This window comes from Oreochromis niloticus, linkage group LG2 (genome assembly GCF_001858045.2).
Source record: "Oreochromis niloticus isolate F11D_XX linkage group LG2, O_niloticus_UMD_NMBU, whole genome shotgun sequence".
NCBI classification, from domain to species: domain Eukaryota; kingdom Metazoa; phylum Chordata; class Actinopteri; order Cichliformes; family Cichlidae; genus Oreochromis; species Oreochromis niloticus.
The window spans coordinates 21115261-21139556 of record NC_031966.2 but is presented as its reverse complement, the minus strand read 5'-3'; the positions used below and the strand labels follow the sequence as shown (position 1 = coordinate 21139556).

The 24296-nt window shown below is 38.5% G+C and overlaps 2 protein-coding genes across 6 annotated transcripts; one reads left to right on the top strand and one right to left on the bottom strand.

The window, feature by feature from the left end:
* Nucleotides 1-1316: 1316 nt before the first annotated feature.
* dpf2l (D4, zinc and double PHD fingers family 2, like) lies at nucleotides 1317-9818 on the bottom strand. Of its 3 annotated transcripts, none has more exons than XM_005467554.4 (11): nucleotides 9691-9818; nucleotides 8002-8162; nucleotides 7605-7712; nucleotides 7257-7450; nucleotides 7047-7139; nucleotides 6265-6349; nucleotides 5633-5767; nucleotides 4894-5025; nucleotides 4570-4682; nucleotides 3026-3107; nucleotides 1317-2870 (listed from the first exon to the last, which is right to left on the bottom strand). In XM_005467554.4, exons 1-11 carry the CDS (start codon nucleotides 9720-9722, stop codon nucleotides 2785-2787), a joined length of 1221 nt encoding a protein of 406 aa, XP_005467611.1. In that variant the 5' UTR covers nucleotides 9723-9818; the 3' UTR covers nucleotides 1317-2784. The 3 variants fall into 3 exon arrangements, with proteins under 3 accessions (XP_005467611.1, XP_003444769.1, XP_005467613.1); XM_003444721.5 differs by having other exon boundaries at nucleotides 7257-7447; XM_005467556.4 differs by lacking the exon at nucleotides 5633-5767.
* LOC100700364 (high-affinity choline transporter 1) lies at nucleotides 9779-23855 on the top strand. Of its 3 annotated transcripts, XM_013270962.3 has the most exons (10): nucleotides 9779-9870; nucleotides 13033-13140; nucleotides 17182-17402; nucleotides 17886-17999; nucleotides 18903-19058; nucleotides 19349-19497; nucleotides 19837-19980; nucleotides 21082-21235; nucleotides 21317-21534; nucleotides 21636-23855. In XM_013270962.3, exons 3-10 carry the CDS (start codon nucleotides 17219-17221, stop codon nucleotides 22188-22190), a joined length of 1674 nt encoding a protein of 557 aa, XP_013126416.2. In that variant the 5' UTR covers nucleotides 9779-9870; nucleotides 13033-13140; nucleotides 17182-17218; the 3' UTR covers nucleotides 22191-23855. The 3 variants fall into 3 exon arrangements, with proteins under 3 accessions (XP_013126416.2, XP_003444770.2, XP_013126417.2); XM_003444722.5 differs by lacking the exon at nucleotides 13033-13140 and having other exon boundaries at nucleotides 9785-9870; XM_013270963.3 differs by lacking the exon at nucleotides 13033-13140 and having other exon boundaries at nucleotides 9806-9895.
* The last annotated feature ends 441 nt before the right edge of the window (nucleotides 23856-24296 follow it).

The following is a 24296-nucleotide window of genomic DNA, read 5'->3' as shown; positions in this document are numbered from 1 at the left end:
AAACATGCAGTCCGACTTTACACGACTGGATGCAAAGTGAGCTTAAACCTTCAGTAAGAAATTAGCATTACTTTAAACCATAATATAGTACTGTCGGAGCGCGTCAATTCGTCTTAGTAATGTGACCTGTGGGTGGAGCTGGGAAAGCCCAAGCCAGCTGCTTGACACCAGGAGCTGAATATTGCTTGGAGACTATAAGGAGCAGACCTGGACAGTTTGTCTCTTCTCTTCTCCTCCACATAGCAGACAGACTTATAGCACATAGACATGCACTCTCACTGCTCACCTATGACACTACTTTTTTCATTGATTTTACTTTTTAAATCAGTTAATAGATACACATTCAACAAGGGGCTGAAACATTCCTCAGGGATTTTGGCCCATCTTCCAACACCTACTTCAGATTTGTCGCCTGCAAATCCATGATGTCATTCTCCTGTTTGACAACATCTAAAAGGTGCTCTACTGGATTGAGATCTAATGATCGTGTAGGCCATTTAGGTACACTGAGCTCAGTGTCACGCTGAGAAAAACCCCCCAGTTTGGGCTTTGTGACATGACACATTATCCTTCTTGAAGCAGATGGGAATACTTGAGTCACAAAGGAACATGGTCAGCAATGATACTCAGGTAGGCGGTGGTGTTTAGACAATACTAATTTGGGACCAACGAGCTCAGAAGTATGAAAATATCCCACACACTATTACAGCACCACCACCAGCCTGTATCAACTTTATCAACCAACCAATGATGATACAGTGCAGATTAGATCTATGCTTTCATGTTGCCAAATTCTGACCCTGCCATTCAAATGTCACAGCAGAAATTGAGACTCATCTTCTGTTATCTTCTAACTTCGGTAAGCTTGTGATTAGCCTGAGTTTCATATTCTTAGCTGACAGGTGTGGCATCCGGTGGGGTCTTCTGCTGCTATAGCCCAGCTCTTCTGCACACCTTGATTGTAATGAGTGGCTGAGTTATTGCTGGCTTCCTATCAGCTTGAAGCAGTCTCCTCTGACCTCTGACATCAACAGGGCATTTTCTCCAGAGAATATATGCTCAGCCTGCAGCATATGGTCTTTCTGTAGTGCTTTTTATGATCATTTTCTGGAAACCCAAGAGATGGCTGTGTGGGACACATTCAAAATCACCGGAATTGCCTTTTCCAGGTGGCACTGACCTGTCTAAATTCAGTGAGTTGCTGCCATTTGGTTAAGTAAGCAGATCATTTTGTTAATAAGCAGTTAAACAGGGGTTCCAAACCATAATTAAGGAAGGAATAATTCAGGAAAAGACGAAAATGAAAAAACTATGAACACGTTATTCAAAGTGATATTTTTCATTCAGGCTAAATTGGCTTCAATACCAAAGAAATGTAAAAATAAAAATAGTACAACAAAGTACATCATTATACAAATACTCATGGAGGTTTGACATATCAGAATAATCAAATAAATCCAAACATGTCACAGTCATAACAAAAATAGAAAAAGGCAAATACAGTACAGAGAATGCATTAGGAGCTAGATATTGAAGTGTTTGCTATGCTGTAGAGTTTACAAAATTCTACTAGAAAACTCCCAATACCAATGGAATATCAGATAATACAAAATGTAAAAAATAAAATAAAATACAAACAATACAATGTCAATAACAACAAAAAATAAAGAGTGTGACATGAGAGTGTGTGTGCGTTCATACAGGTGCAATCTGCATGCAAATCTGCCTCAGTGTGACAAATAATGAAAGCAGCTACATTTTGTGAATGAGTGTGTGCCACTGGATCAACAGAAATGGGAGTGTGAAAGGATGATGTCACTGCCAGATGAAGTTTACAAAGCAAGCACAAAAACAGCTGTGAGAAAAGGATGCTACTTTATCCTAATTAGTTTCATGTTTCTGACGTCCCGGCAAAAATCAGGTTTTCTGTCTGATGGAGAAAGATGAGAGAGAAAAAAAAAGGCTTTTGTTTGATGAGCTCAGCCTACAGCATATGGTCTTTATGTAGTGTTTGGTTGAAGTAATGGAGTGGAGATGAAAGGTAGCAAATACAAAAACTTTTTGAGCGAGTGACAAGCCGCTGTTGTGTGATGGCGGACCTCGGCACTGACCGGGTCCCTCTCTGGAAACTTCCTCAAAGGATAAATACTCCGATGGATCAGACAAAAGCACACATGCCACTACAAAAGCCCACTAGTAACCAGAACAATAACAATAATGATAATAATAATAACAATAAGAAGAAGAAGAAGAATACTCAACCGTTTACTGTATGTTGTGACATTTTCCTTTCGCTCCTTTCGGGGCATAAAAACAGATCATTCGGCAGAAGAAGAACTGTGGTGGGTTGACACTGCACACTGTGTCTTTGTGTGTGAGGGGTGCAGGTTATTAGCTGTGGTGCTAATCCGTTTTCTCCTAGGAGCTCCCATGGAGACAGCAGTTACTATGGTTACTGTATGCGCTCTGTCTCTGGTATCTGGTGTGTAACAGTCCAGGAGAAAGTGTGTGTCCATGCTGTTTGACTGCAGGCCTTGGGGACTCTGCAGGCAGGTTGGTAGTGACGGTTTGATCCCCGTGGTTGCTGATCTGAGGTCTGTTTTGGCTCTGTTACCCCCCTCCCCCTTTGGGCGCTGAAGATATGAAAAACTTCTAAAGCTGATCTGCAATCTCGCTCAGCTACATCTGGACCGAGCCTCGAGCTCCAGACTAAGAGGAGGTCTGACGCTTCAATTCGGGGTGGGATCCTGGTGCCTGAAGGGGGTGGAGTCCACCACTGCGTTGTCACTCAGGGGCGGAGCTCTGGTTTTGCTGGTATATGGAGGCTTTGTCCTTCAATAGAGCCAGGCACAGGTGGCAGCTCCAGCTCCCTGGAAAACACAGAAGCAAAGTGAGACAAGGCTCGAAGTGATGGAATCTCGGAGTAACTTGGCAGATACCAGAAGTCACATTTTTAGCGCTCTCTCAGTTGTATCTAACAATTTCCTTTGAGTTTGTTACTCTCTGCTGTAAAGTGTATGCTTACCCTCTGGTGGTTCAGTCATGGGTGGGGTTAGACAGTACATGTGGTAGCCTCGATCACAGTCATCACAGAACAGCAGCTGGTCCTACAAATACACAAAATTTCAGTTTGCTGGAGAAACGTTCACCTCTTTTCACTCTCCATGACTTTCTAAAACCCTCTGCATTTAATAATTAGTTATTGTTATTCATGTTTGGCTCTTCCACAGTGTGTCTTTTATCCAACCTTCCTCCCCTCACCCCCACCCAGTCGATAGCTGCCCCTTCCGAGCCTGGTTCTTCTGGAGATTTCTTCCTATTAAAAGGTTTCTCTTTCCCACTGTCACCAAAGTGCTTGCTCAAAGGGGGCTGTCTGATTGTTGGGGTTTTTCCTGTATTATTGATGATCTTTACCTTAAAATGAGACACTATATGAAAACTGACTTGAAGTAAGGAGGAACCACAGCACAGTTACTCTCAGAAACTGCCTCAACTTCTGTTTGTCAAAATAAGGTAAAAAAAAAAAAAAAGAATAAATAAATGAACAGACTTTTAAAAATACTGGTGACCACCAGTGCTACCCATCAGAGGATTAGGGTACCCCTTCATAGTAGATACACCTAAGGCAGGAGTGTCGAAGTCCAGGCCTCGAGGGCCGGCGTCCTGCAGGTTTTAGATAACACCCTGGCTGAACACACCTGAATCAAATGAGTAGTTCATTACCAGGCCTCTGGAGAACTACAAGACATGTTGAGGAGGTGATTTAGCCATTTGAATCAGCTGTGTTGGATCAAGGTCACATCCAAAACCTGCAGGACACCGGCCCTCGAGGCCTGGAGTTCGACACCTGTGACCTAAGGTATCAATTTAAAAATCTTACGACACGTCCTTCTCATTCAAATTATCGCATTAACAAGAGTTTCAGGAAACCAGACCTCACCAGGATTTCAACTAATCTGAGATTTTTAATAGCCAGCCCTATGGTATCAGTCTGAAGTTCTAACATCACCTCGTTGTCGAGTTATCGCATTCACAAACTTGGGTGTCCACGTCACACGCCAACACCCCATCAGCCTTTTACACCTGAGGTGTAAAAGTGTGGCTAAGTTTACAAACTCTCCTCTTTCCATTCAAAAAGAATATCTGATATAATTTTATATGATTTTCTCTTTATTTGAACACTATCCAATTTTTAAATCTGATATCCAAAGATACTGTTTCTATGGCCCAGTATGTTACACTGGTGTCAAGATAGCAGTTCAATAAAGAAAATAAAGTTAATCACACCTACATGAGCCACTATAACAACTACTTTGCTTTTGTTTTTCCTCTCAGGCTCATTAAACTCATTAAAAACAGAACATGAGATCACAGAGGTCAGATGCTCATTAAAACAAAAAGATTTTAAAATTAGACAGTTTTATGTGGACATGATGAAAAAGAGAAAAAAGGGGTCACAGGCAGTTTTTTTTTTTTTTTTTTTAAACTTAGCAGCAGCCAGTAACCACTACACATTAACGTTTTGGGAATCTGTTTTGCTAGAAACATAAAAAAAAAAAAAAATCTCACATCATTCTCGGAGGTGCCACAAACGTTGCAGCACTTGCACTCGATGCACTGCCAGCGATAGGTCTTCACTGCAGCCATCATCACTGGTGTGAACTGCAGGCACGTTGGGTGGCCTACGCAAAGGAGACAGAAAAAAAAGACCAAAAACAGTCAATGTGGCATTTTCATGCAGTGCAATAATTTTTGTTGGTAAAAAACAACATTAAAAACAACATGGCTGTTTTTGTGTACCTTTATAGAAAGAACACACTAAGATTTGCCAACATTTCCGCTTTAAACTATATGTGTGATAACCAAGCCCAAAGGGACACGACATGTTCATACCTGAGCGACCACAGTCTGAACAGGATACCAACTCTTCTGATTGGCCGGTCTTCTGGTTTAGGGTGGAATCTCCCAGACAGAAGTCACAGTAATCGTTGGGCAGTGCCAGCCCATTGGGACCCTTCTTAGTAGCTGTACAGGAAATAAGTGAGAAACTATAAGAATCTGAACATATAAAGGAAAGAGAACACTGGGGTCTTCTTCCAGGTAAGCAGATCAGCATACAGAGCTTACAAATGAAAGTTTCAAATTTTCCAAGAACAAACCTGTTTGTATCAGGCCTTCCAAAAACAACATTTATAATGATGATGCATTAAATTATGATTGAAACTTAAGTATGAGTGACAACTCACAAAATGCACTTGTTTTTATGTATCTGAGAACACGATTTCGTGTGCACAAAGGATTTTTTTTTTTTTTTTTTTTTTTTTTTTAAAGCAAGACAATGGATATGTTTGGGGGTTAAAAAAAAACAGAAAAAAATAAATATGGATGATATGCTTAAAAAAAAAAAAAGTCAAAAGTCCCAACTGTGCAAGCACGTTTCAGTCAGATATGCCTCCAAATTTAGGATCTGAAATCATGAAAATCAAAAAATGAAAAGAGCAAGAAAAATAAAAAAAAAGAATGAGAGAGAGACTTCTCTTGAACAAACACACACATGCTACATGGCATGCAACCAGACCTCCCTCCCCTCTTTCTCTCCATCTCTCTCTCTCAGCACTAGAGAGTGACTCACTCTTCTGCTCCTCAGGCTGGCGAGGAGTGGGTGGTGCCTCGATCTCCTCGCGGTCCTCGCCCTCCTCCTCTGCCAGGTGAGAGTGTGTATAGTGGTAGCTCAGGCCAGGACGGTTCTTGTAGCGCTTCCCACAAACTGACACACACACACACGGTTATACAAAAGTGTTATAGTTGTGGCAGCGAATTTTAACTACCGTCCAAAAGGCCCAAGTTGGAAACAAGGTGGACGTGCACCTTTCACCACCTCAAAACCAAGTAAAAAAACAAAAACACCAACTTCATTTCATATGATTAATTTTTGGCGGACACGCTAGTAGCAAAATCACACAGCGAAGGAGAGCATTTGCACAGTGAGCTGGGGCCAACAGGAAGTTACACAGCACACACGAAGCAGCATCTCAGGGATAGGAGAGGGGAAAAAAGGGAAAAAAAGAAAAAGATAACGCATCCCCAGGCGAGCAACTTTTTCAACTTCTGCGTAGTCAAACTTTAGTTCCAGGTGGGATCTTTCAGATGACTCCATGCATGGCACAAGGCTCATCTTTGTCTTTTAAGAGGAGAAAAGCAAAAGCCTCTCTTGCTGGCATGCGTGGCGCACACAAAGACGTTACACAGAAAGCTAATACTCACTGTCGCAGGCGTAAGGTTTATCCCTTTCCTCCAGTGCTGCAGCTGCGGCCTCCGTTTTCTTCTTGCCATTCTTGTCACTGCGACCCTGAACAACAAATTGCACAGTTGAGACAAACAGACTGACTTAAACAACACAACTTACAATATCCATGGGAAAAAAGTGTGTTTAAGAAAAACTCAGCAGCTCACCAATTGCTGCAAGTTCTTTTAATTCAGTTATCTATCAACTATCGTCGTTTTAGTCAAAGGAGTTTGCAAAGAAAAGCGTCTGGACTTCTTTAAGTTGCTTGAAGACGTTTCACCTCTCATCCGAGAAGCTTCTTCAGTTCTAAGGTCAAATGGCCGAGAGTCCATTTGACCAGGGGGTCCTTTGTCCCTCCTTGGGGGGATACTCCCACTGGGTTTAAATCTGGGACTCTCGGCCATTTGACCTTAGAACTGAAGAAGCTTCTCGGATGAGAGGTGAAACGTCTTCAAGCAACTTAAAGAAGTCCAGACGCTTTTCTTTGCAAACTCCTTTGACTACAATGACCTGGATGACTGAGAACCTTCACAGACATATCGTCGTTTTAATTATGTAAGACAAATCATGTTGACTGGAAATAAGACAAAGGATGACTTGAATTATCATCTGGTCACATGTTTTTCTTTTTGTTATAATAAAGATTTCTTTATTTCATGTCAGAAAGATGTAACATCAGCTGTCAGCTAAGTTAATATTTTAAACATATCTGTTTGGACTCACAGTTGGTAATCCCTACATGAAGAAACAGAACACTAACCTTGGACTTGCTCTTCCCTCGTCTCTTGGGGGTCTCATCCTCAAAGTCTTCGTCATCCAGATCATCCAGGTAGTCGTCATGGTCCAGCACTCTCTACCATAAAAATAACAGCCTAATTACTTCTGCTTGTTAAAAACCAAACAAACAAAAAAAATCATTTGTGCCATTTTTAACAAAAAGCATCAACATCCAGTCAGCTTTGGGTCTGACCTTACGGATGCGCCCAGAGGACGTGGTGGTCGTTGATGTCACAGGAGGCTCCACGGTAGCCGGATCGTCCTCGGGGCCGCGGATATCCGCCACACCGCTCCTCCTGTCAAGGGGCTCTCCTTTCAGCAGGGCCTCCAAACTGCTGCCATCCACTGCTCCCAAGGCATCACGCTTCAGACCCAGCTCCAAGTCTGCTGCACAAACAGAGCAGAACAAAAATGCATACAACCACTATTTAATTCACAGCTGTAACAGATAAACCAGCGTGAAGAAGAAAGAAAAACAGAAAAGAATTAAATCTATCGAATGTTTATTTAAATGGAAAAGTTGTTTCACCAGAGGTGGTACCTGGTTTGATTGGGGGGAAAGCCAGGCGGGGATCCTCAGGGGGATGAGAACGCCGTTTCTTCCTCCAGCGACGGGCTGGATAGGTGTAGAGCTGTCCTGGAGCTACACCTGATGTGACACAGAAACACCAAAAGCTGTTTTAATGAGAAAGATGACATGCTACATCCTGTATATCAGTTACAGAGATAATCTAAGGGAGCTTGGAAAGAAAAGCGACTGGACTTCATCAACCTCTCATTCGAGAAGCAACTACTCAGTTCTTTAGTTCTTCAGAAGCTTCTCGGATAAGAGGTGAAATGTCTTCAAGAAACTTAAGGTCGTCCAGTCGCTTTTCTTTCCTTGGATGACTGAGAACCTGCAAATACTTAAAAAAAATCATCCAACACTACGTCTATACCTGCACTTCGGTGTCTCTTCTCCATCCAGATGTAACAGTTGGACTGGGCTACACCAGTCTGAGAGTCCAGGAAAGGCATAAGGATGCTGCGCTCAGCACACAGACGAGCATTATAATTATGACACTGCTCCATGGCATCTCTGTAATACTGCTCTCCAAGCCTGAAAAGTCAAAGTTGGACACTAACAGGTCAAATAACACATCGGAACAGACTGTTAATAATCAACTGCTAATTAAACAAAGTTAAAATAATCAACGCTGAAGAGATAAGTAAAAATGTATCAGCTTGGCTTGCTTTAGCTCAGCCCTGCACAGTAAATGGGTGCATCTCTAGCTACAACTATCCAGAGCTCAGAGCCAGGCACAAGTTAGCAGCCTCGATATGAGCAAAAGATCAATGCAGTTATGTGGAAAATTAGGCAAACAAGTGAAAAAGATACAAGAGTTATTAACATACTGCATACAACATACAGCAGAACATTTTATTTTCAGTAATTTAAGTGACAGAAGACCCTCTAATTAAACTTCAACTTGGGGGAAATTTTCAAGTTTAATCATCTCTTTATTATGAAAATAATATTTTGCTTTGAAAAAAAAGTTTAGTTTGGTTAATATATGCTCAGTTATAGTTCTTAGAAAAAAGGGAAACTGTATTGGCACGTGACAGTTAAGAGAAATCTGGCAAGAAAATTGCAATCAGTGCTTCTCTAGTACTAAACAATTATCTATTAAACCTTTTTTCAGCTCCTATTTTTGTTACTTATATGCCAAGCAAATTTTAGCTGGGTTTAACAGCATGACTATGCTCTCTACAGAGTCAAGAGAGAGTGGATTAAGACACATAGCACCTGATTTTCACTTTAAAACAGTCTGTTTTGAATGACATGCAGCTGATACATGACTGTGCTATCACACAAACCGGCCTTTTTGAGCTGCACAACAAAGGACCTGTGAAATTACTGCAAACGGCACTACCGAACAACCTACTGCGACTTTGCTCGCATATTTCACCACAAATGTCTCTTTTACTGCTTTGTGATTACGTCACAATTTAACTATTTTAACAGAGTAGTCAATGTCGATGTATCTAAAATGAATAATTAAGGGTTACTGATCTCCTCATAAATACACAATTAATTATGTTGAATCATAAGCAGTAAAACGATGATATTTTCTTTCTGTGGTCAGTTTATTTAATTATTTACTTACGGGCGACACCAAACCAAGCCTAGTTTCATTTGAGCATTCAGCATTAACAGTAACGGTGGAGGGTGTCAGAACAAAAGGTTGATTGTTAGCGACTCTCTCGTCACAACAAAGCGCCCGCCAACCTGACAGGTTAAAGGAAAATTAACCCTCCTTCATCTGCGTGTGGCTGGCTACAAACAGTTTAAAGCTTTTAAACGTAAAAGCACTTTTAGTACAATTAAAACTAGCTGAACTGGGCTAAAACGGAGGCTGAAATGCAGCTCCATAGCAGGGTTGATTCCCTTATGTTTCCCCAAAGCTAACAAGCTAACAGTAGCACGGAGGATAACGTTATCCTCTTGGGACAATTATCGTATTCAACACTGAAGATGCGATGTGCAATTTTTCTGCGCCCTGCCCTTAAAATGATGAATAATTAACTAAAAAGCGCTCCTGTGCTGCTGCTAGTTTTACTCTCACAATAAATAAAGGTAAACTTACACTTTAACAACACTGTCGACGGCCGCCGCCATATTTGCTTATTGCGGTTGTGTGATGTGCCACTGCGCCTGCGCACAGATGCTGGAAACCGTTATTGCCTCCACCCGGCGAAAAACACGAAGTGCGCATTTTTACAGCAAACTCCTCCGCACTTCGGTTCCGCTGCACAGCTACGTTCGGGTAAGAGGAGTCATTTTTACTAAAGGTGACCTATAGACGAAGGAATATTACACATGAGCAAAAACTAATGCATAAAATACTGATAAGTTTAGAAAATGTGCCATGTGTTTAAACTGTGTGTCTCTCGAAGTTTTTTTTTTTTTAACTACAACCAAAGTTCAAATTTGTCAATAGAACAAGCATTTATGTTTACTGTGAGGAAGGGTTGTCTACAGTAGGTATTTTCAAAAGTTTATATGCCCAAGGGCAAGCCAACATAACAATGCACACCTGAGTTAATGTTTCAAGTATCAAGAAGTTTATTGTCAGTTCGTATAGTGTTACCCAGGCTGAAACGAAGTCCTCTTTCTCATCAGCCTCTACAGTGCAATAGTCAATACAAATTTAGCTGAGCAGTAAAAAGGCAGTAATAAATTGTAACAATAAGTAGGGATAAATAACATAAATTCTAAAACAAACACAAGTCTAAATAGTCACACGCATTCAGGTAGCAGCAGTCCTTTCAGGCTTTCACAGAAAAGGGTAATTAATTTAAGTAGTGTGTGTATCTGGTTAGTATATTGTATCTTCTGGGGAGTATAATGTGTGCTCAAAGTAACCCCTGCACCATATAATCTTTGCTTATTTTAACTGTATTTTTTTCTAAGAGAGCTGCCATCCTACTATCATATGCTTAGCCTCAGTGGCCTTATCAAACAGTCCAACAAACGGGTCTAGGTGCTTCTGGTTCAGGTGTAGCGCTTTCTCAATGAAAGAAGCCAAGTTTTTTTCAAAGATTATTAGGTGTGCCATTGATAGTTTGTTTACTTGGTCTGTCTGAGGTCTGTATACATGCTGAGTAAAGCTCAAGTTGTCTTCCTGAAAGTTCAAGGATGCAATTCCTCCACTGTTATCTACTTCAATGTCATGTGCCAACACAATGCAGAGCACTGTGTACGAACCTGGATACTGTGGCTCCTCTGAAAAAGAAAGCCTCAAATCATTGCTTGACTCCCTGGTATAACTGCCTGGCAAACCTGCACCTTAAAACAGATAAAGCGTAAGCTTGAGAGGAAATAGCGTCTTATTAAGTTAGAGCTTCATTTAGTCTGGAAAAGAATTTGCTGCCCTAGCAAAAAGCCCTGGTTGGAGAAAACAAGAACAACCCCAGGTGTCTTTTCAGCACTTTAGCCAGGCTGACAAAGAGTCAGGGCTCTGTTGAGTCAAAAATTAATTAAACGTTAGCTTGAATTTCTTCATGAATAAAATTTTAACCACAAGAGAAAAATAATATTTATAACAGTCCCACAGACATATTATATTTATACAGATACTTTCAATACTATAGTTATTTAGATTTTTTCTCTTTGATTGATCATTCTCCATTAGCGCTAATAATCACTTCTTCGAAAGCATCAATCTGTGATCCCATTCCTACAAGTCCATTTGGTAATGCTTTAATCTTGAGTGTGGTCTCTTTCTAATAATGGACTATGTACCACAGCATTTAAGGTGCCAGTAATTAAGCCATTGCTTAAAAAGAAACCCCTTATCCAGCTAATTCAAAGCCAATGTCCAACCTTCCATTTATCTCAGAAATTCTTGAAAGAGTAATTGTAAAACAGCTAACAGAGCATCTGCAGAGGGATGATTTATTTGAATAGTTTCAGTCATCATCACACTACAGAAATGGCATTATGAAGGTTAATGATCTTCCTATAGCCTCTGACAGGTCGTGTCTCTGCTTGTCCTGCTAGACTTCAGTGCAATGTTCAATACTGTTTATCACAACATTTTATTACAGAGATTAGAGCTTGCTGTAAGTATAGGAAAAGTACTGTGCTGCAGTGGTTTGAATGATATTTATCTATTAGACTCTAATTTGTTCATGTAAATTGAGAGTTTGCCTCTTACAATAATTATGGAGTATCACAGGGTTCAGTGCTAGGACCAATTCTGTTTACATACCATTACTATGCAGATTCAATTCAATTCAATTCAATTTTATTTATATAGCGCCAAATCACAACAAAAGTCGTCTCAAGGCGCCTCATAGGTACATAGAAAAACCCAACAATCATAAGATGACATGCAACTTTATCTATCCATAAAACCAGATGAAACACACAATCATATCATAAAGACATTAAAACCTAGTCATTAGTATGTGAAATTAAAATGTTTTATTACAGTAATGCTGACTTTAAAAAATAGTGAAGGTTTATTTCAGCATGTTGGCATCACAAGTGTATCAGCTGATAACAAAAACATCATTACTGCCAAATCAACATACCCAGTGTACTTTACCACTCAGGCTCTGGGCCATCAGGCAAGTGTTTATGTTGAACCGTGCCCAATAAATGCCCCTGACTTAGACTTAACTCTAACTTTGACCCTCAAACTGGCTTTTGAAAGGGTATAAAACATTAGGGTCAGCTAAAAAGTTATAAGTTTGGTAAGATTTTTTTTTTTTACATCAAGGGCCTAAATAAATTCTGACACTCAATATGCTGACAAGAGAACTTTTTGTTTATGTGTATTTTATCTTTAGTTTCCAGCGCAAGATGACGTCAGTCACACATGTAGCCTAAGCAGTTTGTGAAAAAGTTGCAACCTACAGCAGGAACAAGGTCCTAACTGTTCTCATTTCAAAATAATAATATTTTTTATACATGAACATGAAGTGAATAGGGAGTTTGTAGATAAAACAAAAGAGGGTTACTCTGTCCACAAACTAGTTATCTTAGATCTAGTATGTAAAGTAATCTCAATAAAAGACTTACTCATTGATGAATTGAAAATTCTGAACAAGTTACTAGATTTTGAAATCATGTGACACTCTGCAGAATGAGTGTTTTTTGCTAAAGCACAGGATTTTGATTGCAGTGTAACAATGTCTACACTGTATTTTAGATTGCATTGCAACTTTTGCTGAAGTCAAGACTCTAAATCTCCTTCCGCCACAATTTCATTGGCTAAAAGTTGCAATTCTGTAATTCTTTAGATTTAGACTTTTATCTCTGCAGGGATTTATTAAATCTAATTATTTCCTGTGGCATCGGTATTCTTGAACAGGCACTTTTTGTCTACCTGGAAATGATCGTAATTTCCTGGGTCCTTTGGTGTCTGTCAGGAATGAAAAAACCTGCATTCAGCCTCAGATTTTTGCCTTATCTGCAACAGGCTCAGCCCTCTATGCCACGAGGAAGCTTAGACTGACTATGAAACAAACAGAAAGAACAGTCAGGCAGAGACGATAGGAAAGCAGCCCTGGATTCAGGATTCACAAAGGTACCAGAATACCCACACTAGTGTTTGACTTTGATTCTCATTGCTTAAACCTGTCACAAGTAGCAGTTAGCAATAGCTTCTGTCTGTATTTACTGGAGCTGTTGACTGTAAATTAAACTAAGCTGGTCTCTGATAAAGCAAGCATGTGTTTTAGTTTGGCACTTACTGGTGACTAAGATTTAAAACACAGTAAAAGTGTAAAAGTTTACAAAAAATACAAATAAGAGTCACCGTATCACTTTTTAGTCTACACAAAAGGTCACTCAGATCAGGTTTTAAGCCAGTTTTTACCACTGCATTTTCACATTCATATTATGCCACAATCCATTTATATGGATTTATAAATTATTTTCAAAGCTTTCATGACAGTTTGTAACATGTTTTTAAAGTATTTTAAGTGGTGAAGCTAATGCATTATATGTTTAATATTCCCAATGCTTTTCCTTGAATGCAAGGTTGGAGAATTGTTAGGTGTGGCTAACATTTGATCTAACTACTTCTCACCTAACCAGTACTCAGGTCAGTTAGGCATTTTTTTCAGTTGCCAAGGCTTTGTGCAAATTTTGTCGTATGCACTTTCTGTTTGTTTTTGTTTTTTTTAACCACAGAAGTATTCGTTACCTCTATGATGATGATGATGATAAAGAGAGGGAATTCACACAGGCAGACTTTATACTGTTAAAACGTTCCCTAAAATAAAACAAGCTTTTAGAGCTGGGAACTGGGAGCTTTGTTCAAAGATGTATGTCTCAACAGCTCTTTTTATTAACAAATACAATTTTTGTTCTAGCTGTTAGTGGGAGTAGGCTCTAATTTTATAGGTGAGTGAGTCTTTTAAGGTTAATTGATTTGGAAAAAAAAAAAAAACCCACCCAAACAGTTACAGACTGGTTGGTGGCTTGTCTTTTGTTTAGGTACTTATTTACAACCCATCAGTAGATGAGTTGCGTTTTCAGAAAAATACATGTCCATAAGTGTTTTAATGAAACTGACTTATTTAAAATGTTGTAAATAAATTCTAAGTCATAAATTAATTATATACCTCCAAAAACTGGTCCAACAGAAACTGAACATTGTAAACTGCAGTGGTAGAGCAGGTTATCCAGAAACTACGCAGTTGACATGTAAATTTATATTCTAAAAAATGCCTCCTAGAGAAAGTCTCCTAGTCAGTATATTGTGCCCCAGGTGCTGTGTCAGTTTATGTCCACACCTACAGTAGCTCTATGTCTCACCAGTAGAGCCCAACACACAGTTTACAAAGTGCTTACATTTTTTACCAGTGTGATGCTGACTCCACCACATAAGTAACTTTTAAAATTGTAATAGTTGTGGTCTTGCTGGCTTATTTTTTTCTGTGATCAAACCACTAGAACACAGTTTCATGAAGGCATTAGCTGGGTTTTCATTATCACTAGCCACACGATTGACATGAGTGATTTGAGATTTGGTATTTTAGTTACCTAACGTAATATTGAAACAGACACCGTGATGAAGTCAGTACATTAAGTTTTTCAGCTTTACCAGGAATAGCTTGGGTTGAAAAAAAGAGGCACGCGGCTGAAATAAAAATCATCCACCAATTTGTGGCCTTTAATATTAGAACAGTAGCCTGAAAACACATCACTACCTCCGAAAGAAACAGGCTGCCTTTTCTACCAGAATAAAAGACAAAGAATAAATAGTATTTTGTATTTGTATACATGTAACTATGCAGCATGTAACTCCCCTAATCTGGCATTCTGGTTTGCCCCAGGGGTTCTTAATTATGGTGACTGAGCTGCTTTTACTCTTTTGCTCTACATTCTGCTGAGGAAACAACTAGGAACAGGTTACTACTAAGGTTACTACGGTGACTGTTACTAGCAGCTATATTGGCAAACATTCTTTTAATTCAGGGCACTTGTTTGTGTCCAACTCAGGTTTACCAGCATTTATTGTTTGTTGTTGTTTTTCATAAGTTTTACTGAGTTTTTATTGGGAATGAGTGTCGTGTGTCAGGTCAGCCAGTTTACTGATATTGAGGTTATTTGTGGGCTTTTATCTCTTGCTTTTGAGCCCACTGTCTTGGACTTTTTACTAAGCACTTGATGTAAGTGTCTAACGTGTAGCAACAATCGGCAAAATCATTCTTAGCTGTGAGCTCCTCCTGTCACTACGGTCTAGCAGCAGAGCCAAGCCGGTGGATATTTCTCCAGAGCTTTCTAGACTGTATAGAAAAATCCTCATGCAAGAAACAAGGACCAAGAGGCGGAATACAGATGCAACTCAGAAACGACCGTAGAAAGCTGCTGGCTCTCCCTACCATCCTCTTGTCCAACGTACAGTCTTTAGCTCTCTTATTAATCTCTGCCTTGACATGCGACAGTGTTTGTAAATAGTGGCTCTGTGAGTTTGACTGTGGGAGTATATTGTGTGGGTAAGCTGCAAACAAATTTCCCTTTTTTGGGATTAATAAAGTTGTTTTGAATCTGAATGATGAACTCCTGCCTCCTGACATCTGACCCACGTTAAACTCATGGACTGAACATACACACACCCACAACCACTAGCACTTTACCACTACTGTATAGTTCTGTGTAGATAATCATTCTGTACATACGATAATTTTTAATCCCACAACTGTTTATAACTTACATAGTTCACATTCTGTATAACTGTATATCTCAGATTTCTGTATAGTTTTTATTTCATATTTATATCCTGTTCATAGCCTGTACATAGCTTGTACTCACTACAGCCTGTACATACTTATAGTTATAGAATATTCATAACATACTTCACACTGTGTACATTATATCATACCATAATAGACCCATTTCTGTAATATACTTACACATCTCTATTATTGCTAATTTATATTGTAATATATCTATATCACGACTAAAGCACTTTCTGGATGGATGCAAACTGCATTTCGTTGCCCTGTACCTGTGACATGTGCAATGACAATAAAGTTGAATTCTATTCTTTTCTATTCTATTCTAACTACGCAACATAGTTTTCAAGTTCTCAAGATAAATAATTACAAGATGTGAACAGTTCTGATGAAGCTTTTCTTTTAGGCACAGGTAGGCTTGCCTTCCATAAACTGTCACTTAAATAACACCCCCAAAATCTCAAATAAACTCAATAAATGTCCTTACCTTTTCAGTCGTTTCTAGTATCAATCATTGAAAAAAAGGGAAAAATATAAGCAAATTTAATGATCTCCATCAAAAGTTTCACTCCGGCTTTAACCAAGTGAGGCCATCAAGACTGTAACCACAGGTATTTGACGTCCTCAAAATCAGAGAGATTTCTGATCTTCAGAAAGGAGCTTTCATCTTTTTTCTTTAAATCTCTCTGTATGCTCTCTATATATTCATCCTCTGTCTCTCTAACTCCTCTTATTTCTTGATTTGAATTAATTCTGAATACTTGATGATCTTTTAGGATAGAAGATGATTCTGTACTGACTGAATACATTTTTAACCCCTTTCACTAACTTAATAACTAGTAAACAGTAAAAAAAAAATGTAACTGAAAATATAGTCCAGTTTTTAGAATTCTGCTACACTGGTTACAGTGTGGCACCTGGCAGCTTATTCATCTACAGATATCAGTTTATAGAGTTGTAAGTATAATTACAAAGTTTTTTTCCATTTCCAGCCTTGGTTTTCTGAACACATTTTTGGAGTCATGCCAATATAAAACTAAACTATAACTGAGTAATTCAACCAAGAGAGAAAAGTCTTAAAAACAAACCTTACATTGTGAAGGAAAATTCCAACCCCAATCAAGAGCTATTCTGGGAGTTGTGAGAAACGAGTCAGTAGTTTTCAACTGTAGAAACTGTCAAACATTTACTAAATTCTAATCAAACAGTAGCACTCCAGACTGCCCTTGACTGCCCCACCCATATGACATTACAACTGATAATTCATAGTTTAAAGTTGGCCACACCGTTTGTAGGAAACGTTAGGGTTTGACTAAAGATTGTGCATTTGAAAATCAACTTATTAGAGTCTTGTTCTATTTTTTTTTTTTTTTTTTCATCAGTGGAACCACGTTTTGTCAGTCATTAAAGCAGCACACAATGGCTCTGAACATCCCGGGGCTGGTGGTAATGGTGGTCTTCTACCTGATGGTGCTGGGCACTGGCCTGTGGGCCTCGATTAAGTCCAAACGGGTGCAGAAAAGCAGCCAGGCAGCCCAGACAGAGGTCACTTTGCTGGGAAACAGAGGGATCAGTCTGGTAGTAGGAGTCTTCACAATGACAGGTGAGAGTGCATGTTTCTGGATATTTGGCTGTTATTGTTAAGACTACTCTGCCGTTTGACATAATTTCAACAAAAACATGTGCAGCTATTAAGATAAAGGGACCAGCCTGTTCAGTGTTAGACACACTATGAAAAGGCTGCATCCTTATAATGTAAAAGACAACAAACCTTTCTTAATACAGTTTTTAAAAATATATTGTTGTGCATAATCTAGCCTCTTTTATTACATAGTGAAGTGGAACTTAATCAAAGCTAATAATTTTCTTTTATTGTGCAATTTAATTCCTACATTTTGAGTTACACTGACTCACACACAGTTAAAAGAGAAAACAGATTTTTTTTAAATTTCATCTCATTTACTAAAGTGTTCACACCATCAATTAACTGCTCATTTAAGCCAATATTAATTCAGAAGCCTCTTTACCTGAGCCTGAAGGTCACAGTGTAATTCCTCTGTGTGTGCTTGTGCTGTGCTCTCTGCAGCTACTTTTGTTGGAGGCGGCTTCATCGTTGGTCTGACAGAGGCAGTGTACACACCAACTATGGGGCTGGCCTGGGCGGTCATGCCAATAACAGCAGCCCTGTCTTTTATTGTTGGTAAGAGTTTTAATAATAACACTATCATGTGTATAATTTCTGTGTTTGCACACTATTTCACATTTTCTGAAAAGAGGGGCATGTGTGTGTGTGTATGGTACTACAGAATTTAATCATTATGATTTCTCAGTCATACTCTGGTACGCCTACAAATATCATATTCATCTGAGCTATTACAAAAAACATCTACAAAATGACCTTTTCCAAAGCAAGGTTTTTATTTCTTGATATTATTTTTAACGTCTAAATCAGGAATGATGTGTCTTATAAGACAAAGGCATATAACTGTGTCTATATGATTACTTTAAATGTGTATTAAATCGGAACTCCACAAATTTACAGAAACACTTTTTATGCGTAATGATTTATGCTGTGCAAAATCATTAGGATTATTCGAGAATCAACACTGTTTCTGAAGGGCCTCTTTTTTTCAGTGTCCACAATGACTCAGTATTACAGGCCTGTAATGATAAACCACTAAAGTACTCTTTTGAATACACAACAGACTGCATGCAGTGGCACTCACAATAATGTACGGAGCCAAATTTGTCTCCCTTTTGTGTGTTATTTCATAATCCTGTCACGACTAGAAAAATCTCAAAACCTACCTTTTCTAAATTAGCAGGCATGTGTTAAGGAAGTGGGAACACACATCCGTGCAAATTAGCACAAAATAGGATTTGCACAAGATTATAAATGAATCTTAAAGAGGAAGTCCACTGATTTTCAGTAGTGAATGTGAAGAATTTGTTTCTGCCTGTAGATGGAACTGCTCAAAATTCGATAAATACAACAAATATTAGTTAGTTGAGAGTCAGCGGCCTGTGTGGTCTGCATCAAGTTGCACTCTTATGCAGGCAGGGGCACAAACTTGTCTCCCTTTGTTTGATTTTAATCGTTAAGGTGGACTTTTCTTTGCCAAACCAATGAGAGAAAGAAAATATGTGACAATGATGGACCCGTTCCAGATCAAGTATGGAAAATCAATAAGTGGAGCTCTGTCCGTGGCTCTGTTAATTTCTGATCTAATCTGGGTGACAGGAACTCTTATCGGCTTAGGTGAGTGACACCCACATATTTTTTTTTCGTTCTCTAGTGATAACACCTGCAACTGAATAATTTCCAGGATAGAAACAAGTGTCTTAAGTTCGTGCTGCTACAATAGTTTTAACAGCATCCCAAACACATATACAACAACCTACTATGATCATATTAACTAGAATTTCATTAAATCGTACTAACGCATGCTGTTGGTGTCATCCTCAAGTGACTGAACACATTTTCCTAAACTGAATGAAGGTAATTCTGATGTATGTGGTTCTGTATCGTTTACTGTGTTACTTTTATAGGAGCAACAATAAGTGTGGTCCTGGATTTATCCTACATGGTTTCCATTTGGATCTCTGCTGCTGTAGCCATCGTATACACATTAATGGGAGGCCTCTACTCTGTAGCCTACACAGACATAATACAGCTAACACTCATATTCTTCAGTATGGTGAGTTCACTTGCACGGGAAACTACAGCCCTCTTTATAAAATGTTGGGAAACTGTGTTGAATTTATATAAAAAAGCACAATTAATGCAAATAATTTAGAGTTTTAAGTTTGCAGAAGAGACTATTAACCACAACAGTTTCTCATACTGCTTATAATATAGGATTAGAATGGTTTCCAGTACATTGCGTTGTATTTGTATTACAGTTTTAGGGTGTTTTTAAATTTTTCATTCCAACTTTTTAGAAACGGTTTTAATTTAATGTAGGCAAATCTAATGTGATTGTGAATATTGTGACTATCTTAGTCTTCATGTCCTTGGATCTTCTTCTATTCTGCAGTGGCTCTGTGTCCCCTTCACCCTGATAAACCCCCACTCAGTGGACATTACTAAGACTGCTTTCAACTTTACCTACCAAGCCCCCTGGATTGGTTCTGTAGATAAAGAAAGGCTATGGAGGTGGATTGATAATTTCTTATTATTGGTAAGAACTGAATTTGTTTTTATTTAGGACTGAATTTGGTAAAGGAAAAAACACAGAAAAACATTAACAGTTGCAGAGACCAAGACAGATTTCTAGCAGTAGACTCTTGATGGGTATTAAAAGATATAACTGTTTAAAATTAAGGCTGTCTATCAGTAAGTACAAACAAGCATCCAAAATAAACTATTACAAAGAAGAACCTAAAACGACCAAAATTTTAAAAAAAAAGTTCGGTTCAATTCTATTTTATTTATACAGCACCAAATCACAACAGTTGCCCCAAGTTGCTTTATATTGTAAGGTAGACCCTACAATAATACATACAGAGAAAAACCCAACAATCAAATGACTCACCTATAAATGGATCGGTTTCAATAAGTAGTTTTCATCCTCTGACTATGAACCTCAAGCAGATGAAATCCAAGATGTGAAAAGTGGTTCCGGTATAACTGGTCAGAGATGGATCAATCAAACAAAATAGGAAAAAAAAGCTTTATCAGCTTTGTCAAAGCTGATAAAAGAACAGGGTATCCCTTTAAATCCAGTAAAACTAAGGATATCAATGTGGACCGCAATATTCATCTTAGAAAACATGAGTGGAGAAATTGTGGTTAACAAGTGAACTCTATCAAATTACATTCAGCAATATTCAGTCATTCAGCATTAGGCCTTCATGGGTATGAATTATTTGCATGATGTACGCCTAATGATGTAATGGGGGAAAAAAGGACATAGTTTTCGTTTAAATTAATGATTATTAATACTTAATACTATAATTAATACTAGAAATGTCCATTTACATTCAAAGGGCCTCTGAACAAGTACTGAAACTCCAAATAGACACAAAACAATCAGTCTGATGAGAGACAAATGAGCAAATGTTTAAACCAATAATGTGCACTCCATGTGAACATTATAAACCTAAAGCACATAAATTAATCAGAATTAAATAAACAGTTTGTCATTTGCTGAGTGCTAATAAAATATAAATATTTAGAGAAAAAACTAAAGGTGAGAGGTTGTAAACTAAAACAACATTACCCTAATAAATGGCTAACTAACGAAATGACCGGCTAACTGTCACACTGTCATTTGTTTAAGGCTTTAGGTAACCTTGGATATCAGGACTTCCACCAGAGGACTCTGTCAGCCTCTTCATCAAATACAGCCAGGATCACCTGCTTTATTGCAGCTCCACTTATTTTTGTACTTGGAATCCCATCTGTGTTGATTGGAGCAGTCGCAGCATCAACAGGTACAACAACAGAGAAATAGATTTAATAAAATTGTTAAAATATATTTTCATTTATTTGTACTTTCTCGGTTTTTATGCCAGACTGGAACATGACCTTATATGGCTCCCCATCCCCCTTTGAGCGAGGAGATGCTGGTCAGGTTCTGCCAATTGCTCTGCAGTACCTCACTCCAAACTACATCTCCATCATTGGCATTGGAGCTGTAGCTGCTGCTGTGATGTCCTCAACAGACTCTGCACTATTATCTGCTGCCTCCATCTTCTCATCCAACATATATAAGAACATCCTAAGGACCACAGTAAGAGACCTGAAAGGGGAAGATTAGAGCTGTGGTTATGTCTTTTCTGTTTCAGTTTTCAGATTTTTTAACATTTTTTTATTTTATTTATTTTTTTGCAGGCATCAGACAGGGAGCTCCAGTGGGTGATCCGTGTCACTGTGGTGCTGGTGGGCGTGGCTGGCACATCGCTCACCTTCCTAAACAACAGCATCATGGTTTTTTGGATCCTGGGCTCAGACATAACCTACACCATCATGTTCCCTCAACTAGTCTGCGTCCTCTTTTTCAACATCTCCAATGGTTATGGCTCCATCATGGGCTTGCTAGTTGGAGTGCTGCTGAGATTGCTCAGTGGTGAACCATCCATAGGGTTACCTGTTGTCCTTCACTTCCCGGGTTGCACTCTTGAAGATGGCATCTATGTCCAGCGCTCTCCGGTCAGGACTATCTGCATGTTATCCACTATCTTTGTTACTTTGTTGTTCTCCTACCTGTCATCACAGCTCTTCAATAGAGGATTGATTTCTGAGAGGTGGGACGTATTCAAAGTGAAGGCCAACAAAAAATCACAAAAACTAACATTAACGAGCAATGGCATCATCAAAACAGACGAGGAGAAGCCCGATGGTCAGAATGAAACTGAACTAATGCTAACCACCAGTCAGTTGGAGTGACAAACTAATGATTTAGTGGGATGCAGATGTGTTTTTTATGGTGATATATTATCACACCTTCTATTTTTATGCAAAACATTTTGTGAATTGATCATGTTGGCCTTAGGACCTTGGAGGAATTCATTGATTCTTCCAAAGTCATCCATTTGTTTATAATCAGTGCATGCTTTCTACATGCAGTATATACATTTCTTAAAATTACATTGAAGTAATTTCTTTGAATTCATTTTACTAGGATTTCTTTAACTGATTACTGTTAGTAATGGTGAATTATACTGATATAGTGTTACATCAATAAAATTCCCAAAGAAACTGGGAGATAATACATGAATCACTGAATGAATATGAGTCCGTTTATATGTATGAATCTCATGTAGCATTCATGCCACTGGCATTCATTTTGCTGGATGGATGTATGGAATGGAAGATGGATGCTCGCAGTAAAGTGCTTCCTTACACAACAAATTATGATTTGGGAAGAGAATTAAAAATATTTTTGGACTTGCACTTATGCTACAATCAGCTGATTTCAGTTCATTTTGAACTGAAGAGGAAGATAGTGGTCTACAGCGTGGATATGGACATTATTTTTATTTTTATTGCCCAAAGGAGGAGAGCACCGTGGGAAAGTGCAAACTACATTATGCTGCTAACACAACTTCGGCTCTTTGCCAACAACTGCAAGGACAGGATGCTAACGCTAAGCTAACCAAAAACCCAGAGTGACTTAAAGCTGAGTGAATGCTGACCCCACCCAGCAGCCAGACCCTGAACTTCAACAGGTAACATCAGTGATGTGCAGTCAGGCTCTACCTGTTCATGTTGCTAAAGTAGAATCACTGTGGACATTACTGTAAAGTTTCTTTGTTCCGGTTCTAATCTTTTCTTTGTGTTGCTGGCTTTGTGTTCGCATGTAGATGCTTTGAGAACAATCATATGTGTGTCCCCATTAGGTTCAGCATTTGTGTTGGTGTGTAGGGCTGTAGTATATAGGTTTATATTGATAAATGGTAATTATGAGACTGTGCATTTCATGCAATTTTACGGAAAAATGCTGATATAATGTAAAGAGTAACAAATTACTGTCTTCTGGGAGTAATTACTTTTAGTAATGACCCCAACACTAATCAACACCAAGAGTGGAAATACTGCCATTATGCACAAACGTTTGACAACATAACACGCAATTAAGTTGCACAAATATGATGTCTTCTATATGCTGCTTAGTGATGATGGTGACTCTCAAAGTGGATGCAGTGAGAATCCAATGAGAGTTGATAATGGAATCAGAATCGCTAAATTCTTATCAATTCTAGTCAGACTACAGGACAATTTTTCACTGTGCCAGAGTCTATGTTAAAAAGCTCAAGTACAGTATGGCCTGTAGCATTTGTATGATAGTTTACTGGCAGTGGTTTCGGTCACAGTCATGTTGGAGCTGTAGTAACAAACAAATGGTTTACTGGAATGTAGATTTGTGTTGTTATAATGTTACACTAAACAGAGAATTGACATTTGAAGTACCTTTAACTGTTACTTCTGAATTTAAAGCCATATGAACATTACGTAAAATCTATATCTCGCATGCGTTCTGAAGTATGTAAGTGTAGGTGTTAGCATGCCTGTATACCACTTATTTAAATATATGTTTTGTGTGCACTGATAGAGGGTACTCATGTGTTACATTTAGTGCGTGTGTGTATCATATATAGCAGGATTTTGTTGGGATTTAAAGGAAATCAATATGCAATTACAATCCTATTTCCAATAATCTTAGGTCAGTCACTACAGTTAAATGTAATTCAAAAAACAAATCTAAGATTTGGAAATAATTTCTTTGGATTGTTCAAATGTTTAAATTTAACACAGTATATATCTTGTGAATATCTGAAATATAGCAAAACTTCTAATTTTGTATTAGAACAGACTCAACTGAAACATAAATAATTATATGCTCAACAACAACACTAGTTCTTTAAAGTTAATGGTAAATTACTTTGTAAATTACTAAGTGAAATTACAGTCAGGTCCATAAATATTGGAACATCGACACACTTCTAACATTTTTGGCTCTATACACTATGGATTCCAAATGAAACGAACAAG

Coding starts and splice junctions, on each gene's coding strand:
- LOC100700364 (XM_013270962.3), top strand. CDS start 17,219: ATGGCTCTGAACATCCCGGGGCTGGTGGTAATGGTGGTCTTCTACCTG. Junction 19,059..19,348: donor AGGAACTCTTATCGGCTTAG/GTGAGTGACACC, acceptor TTACTTTTATAG/GAGCAACAATAAGTGTGGTC. Junction 19,498..19,836: donor CACTCATATTCTTCAGTATG/GTGAGTTCACTT, acceptor TCTATTCTGCAG/TGGCTCTGTGTCCCCTTCAC.
- dpf2l (XM_005467554.4), bottom strand. CDS start 9,722: ATGGCGGCGGCCGTCGACAGTGTTGTTAAAGT. Junction 7,140..7,256: donor CCTCTGGGCGCATCCGTAAG/GTCAGACCCAAA, acceptor TTTTTATGGTAG/AGAGTGCTGGACCATGACGA. Junction 4,683..4,893: donor TTCAGACTGTGGTCGCTCAG/GTATGAACATGT, acceptor TCCTTTGCGTAG/GCCACCCAACGTGCCTGCAG.